Source organism: Echinococcus granulosus, assembly GCF_000524195.1.
Source record: "Echinococcus granulosus chromosome Unknown EG_S00005, whole genome shotgun sequence".
NCBI lineage: Eukaryota > Metazoa > Platyhelminthes > Cestoda > Cyclophyllidea > Taeniidae > Echinococcus > Echinococcus granulosus.
Window position 1 is genome coordinate 1,212,672 of NW_020170385.1, and position 3,752 is coordinate 1,216,423.

General features: G+C 39.7%; 1 protein-coding gene across 1 annotated transcript; it reads right to left on the bottom strand. All coding sequences in view use genetic code 11, as the record gives it.

Annotated features, from left to right (window-relative positions):
- Positions 1–406: 406 nt before the first annotated feature.
- EGR_01386 (Sideroflexin-1) lies at positions 407–3,417 on the bottom strand (the record flags this gene model as incomplete). Its single annotated transcript, XM_024490635.1, has 7 exons — positions 407–593; positions 983–1,082; positions 1,556–1,769; positions 2,228–2,303; positions 2,371–2,469; positions 2,720–3,042; positions 3,349–3,417. The coding sequence occupies 7 exons, from the start codon at positions 3,415–3,417 to the stop codon at positions 407–409; spliced, it is 1,068 nt and encodes a 355-aa protein (XP_024354959.1).
- Between the last annotated feature and the right edge of the window lie 335 nt (positions 3,418–3,752).

The window sequence follows — 3,752 nt, forward strand, 5'->3', positions numbered from 1 at the left end:
AAAATCCTTTACAACTATGACGCTCATGTACACACATGAAGTAGAATAGCACCACCATCTCATATGAGCATGCGATGCACTTCGAGGTTCTAGAAGATATGAAATTGCATGAGATGACTGGCGACAGCACTAAGTAGTCACTGCGCCAAGTTTTGGATTATTTTAAAACATATATTGACTAGGCAGATTGCATGAAATCTGTGGGTTCTACCACTATTAACAAAGTTAAAGTTCGGAATAACGGGTAAAATCGATTTAAAAACTTTGACGATATGAAAGCCAGATGTTTTCACCCCGAAAACGAAACTAAAAGTGCGTAAAAAAATGTATTTTGTCTAAAGCAACATACATTTCACTCCTGTACTATATGGGTAGCACTATCACTAGAAAACTAGAAGAGGAAAGTTTACAGACCCTTGTTGTAGTAGACGAGTTTTGGTACAGGCTTATCACCAAGATCTTTGATGATCTTCTCCTGAAGGTCCTTCTCCAGTTTATTGAATGGTCTTGAGCTTAGTTGGGGGAAAAGAGCGCAGCACATGGGTGTCGTGAAGGTGAGGCTGGAAAAAAGACCGAACCAGGGGTTTCGATTCCTTTTCAAATTACGGTCAAGGATAATTGGTGATAGAATTTTAGTCCATCATTCTTTTACTTTACGCTTTAATGATTACTTCAAAACAAGTTGAAAAACCAGTGTAAAAGCAGAGAAACGACAGGTCGAGTAAAATAGAAAGCTTAATAGAGATACCCAAGGAGCAATCCAGCTACGTGGCGCATAAACAATAGCTACCACACCCTAACTTGAAAGCATGCGCAGGTCAGACTCATTTCAGCGCTGGCATTGTTGGAGCTTCGTATATGCAAAAATGGCGCGTTTATTCAATTGGAAGCAGGAGAAAACTGTGAAAATTTGCTCTTACATATAGGGAAGCTTCCCCAATGGAAAAAGGATGCATTTAAAAGTACAGTTCAAAGGGCTTACAAAATGCCGCAAAGAACAACTTGAAGAGGAGCGCTGATCCAGGGATAGCGGCGTAGAATGCCTCGGCGTTCCAGAGCATCCATCAAAAATGGTGGAAGCACTTAATGGGTAATAGCGAATTAAAATGAAATAAATCTGCTCAAGTACATTTGTAGACGGATCGAAATGTTTCCAGCTGGTCCAAATAAAATAATTAAAAGTTCCACTCAACCTACTAGTGAGCTTATAGACTAATAAACAAACGTCAAAGCTTCGACTGAATCCTCTAAACTTCGTGCATAAAAGCAGAGGCAAAACTCTCCAAGTTTTCTGATATCTCCATATGAAAAATAAACATCTTTCTACCAGATTATCGCCGACTAATAGAGCAAGTTATCAAAGTGCAACAATATTACATCTATTAGTCATATTGACGACCGAAAATAACATGCTCAGTTTGAAATGCGTATGAAAAGACAAAATATACTTAAGCCATATGATAAGCGGCAACGAAACCCAATGAAACATTGTAAAATGTAATAAACCTCATTACCAAAATTGATGCTAGCAAATAGGAGAGGAGGGTAGACTGACCCATGCCAGGAGAGGCCATGAGCACACGAGAAAGAGTGACTTGGGCGATAGCGACACGAGCAGTGCGGACTGATTTGCCCAATTTCTTACCATCCTCATCGGTCACGTCAATGCCAGAGCTCAGCTCTCCGCTGCGCATGCAGGGAATGTTGATACAGTTGGCCACCGCCACCGCCGCATAGGGCACCAAGCGACCAACTACCGGCGGGAATCGCTATGACGAAGAAATGAACTGCAAAGTAAGTGGAACTCATGCGTTTTATAATGCAAACACTAGGAAAGGGGATTTGTCTTTCAGCAATATATACTCATGAAGCTGATCCTTGAAACATGGGAATAACGCTGTGTAGGTGCAAGATTTATTGCGCAGCACAAATCGGCCATATCTATGTTAAACCAAGGAAAAGTCAAAGCAGAACTGGAACGAATAAAGAAAATAAAAATGATATAACAGAGGCAAATAAAACTTATTAAAAATATGAGGAATATGTACATGAACAGTAAATCACCGACATTAACTATATTTTCCTCTGCGATGAAAATAGGCAATTGCTGAGAGCATTTACGCAACACCAGCCTCAAATCAGTCCTAAATTAGTGTTGAGAATGAAGTCTAACTAACTCAATACGTCTTGCAATTTCGTTAATGATTAGATAAGGTAGAAAAATTACCGAGACTTGTTTGTTGATCGCCAGCGCACTTGTAACTGCACCCGCAGTTGCTAGCACGTATGAGACACCCAATCGGCTAAAGTAAACATACTAGTAGGGATGAGTGTGCGAATAAAACTATTCTAGTACCAATGTCTACATACGTTGTGGAAATTGGGGCATCGCCACTTCGATTTGTATAATTCACGACTGCGTTGAAAGACTGGTTAAACCATTGCCAAAAAATGACTGCTGCAGGAGTCCTTAAAAGCGTAAACAGAAACCGCCAACTTAATTATAAAAATACGGTTGAGATATCACACATTTGAGAGAGTACCCTACAAATATTATGGAAAATGAGATACCTGAAATCTTTTTTTATGAGCACCTGAGGAATTGTAAAACTCAATAAACAAACTAAATCATATTGATTTACAAAAATATTAAACAGCAGAAGCATCTAAGATAGTATTCTCCAAAGCAAAAGGGTTCTGTCATTATAGGGGAATATACTTGTAGAAAGTTAGAAGAAATCCGGTGATGGTCATATTGCCAGGAACTTGAAAGGCCATGCGACCGAGAATAAACATTTTTTCACCAGTGTCGGGATGGAATGCTGAATCATAGGTTTGCTTTGCTCGCCAGAGCTGATCTTCGGTCAAACCAGGTATCCGCTCGCCAGCTTTGTACTTAAGAACAATTGTCTTTGCTTCGTCTAATTGTTTACTCGTCTTCAAGCAATTGAGAGGGTTGGTGGTGATAAAAAAGTGTTTGGCACGACCAGTATAAGTGGACTGGTCATAACGAGGTTTATCAATATTAATACCCAGAGGAACCTAAGCAAACATCAGAAATGAGAATCGTAAGAACAAACGTGCACAGTGTGACTCACGGGACGCAAAAGTTGTAAAGCGATTAAAAAGGATTCAGCGGCCCTGAAGTTGACAATTCACCCAAAAACAATCAATAAAACGGGAAAAAAATGAAAATGTCTAAAATGAGTGACCTAAATGTTACTGATTTTAAGCCACTCAAACGCCCAGGGAAGCCCTTAACAACCTAACAACAAAGCTAAAAACCAAAACTCATCAATATCCGTTCCGGAAAGGGATAAAACTTAGGGGGATAAAACCGGTACGAACTTCGACCATGGTACTCCGATTAACCGACTGGTGAGCCAAGGCGAGATTTATAAAACGCTCGTGGCGCATTAAAACAAAGTAGACAGAAAACTGATAATTGATGCGACTCATCATTTGCAAAACTATGACTATTTATCAGTAATGGCAACAATTAGTTGTTCACATATTTAAAAATCATCCTAAATAAGGCGCCAAAATAGACAAAGTGCAAATGAAGGGCGAATATTTGGCCTTGATGTTAACTACTCAATCTCTACAGTCTCGGGAATTTTGTACATTTGCATCGCATTACAATCTTTTTTCAAACCAGTGACACAATGCAATTCGTTGATTACTCGTTCAACTGTAGGTTTTTGTTAAAGGACCACTGTGCATTGACCATTTTACCCCGGCGGGGGGGGGGG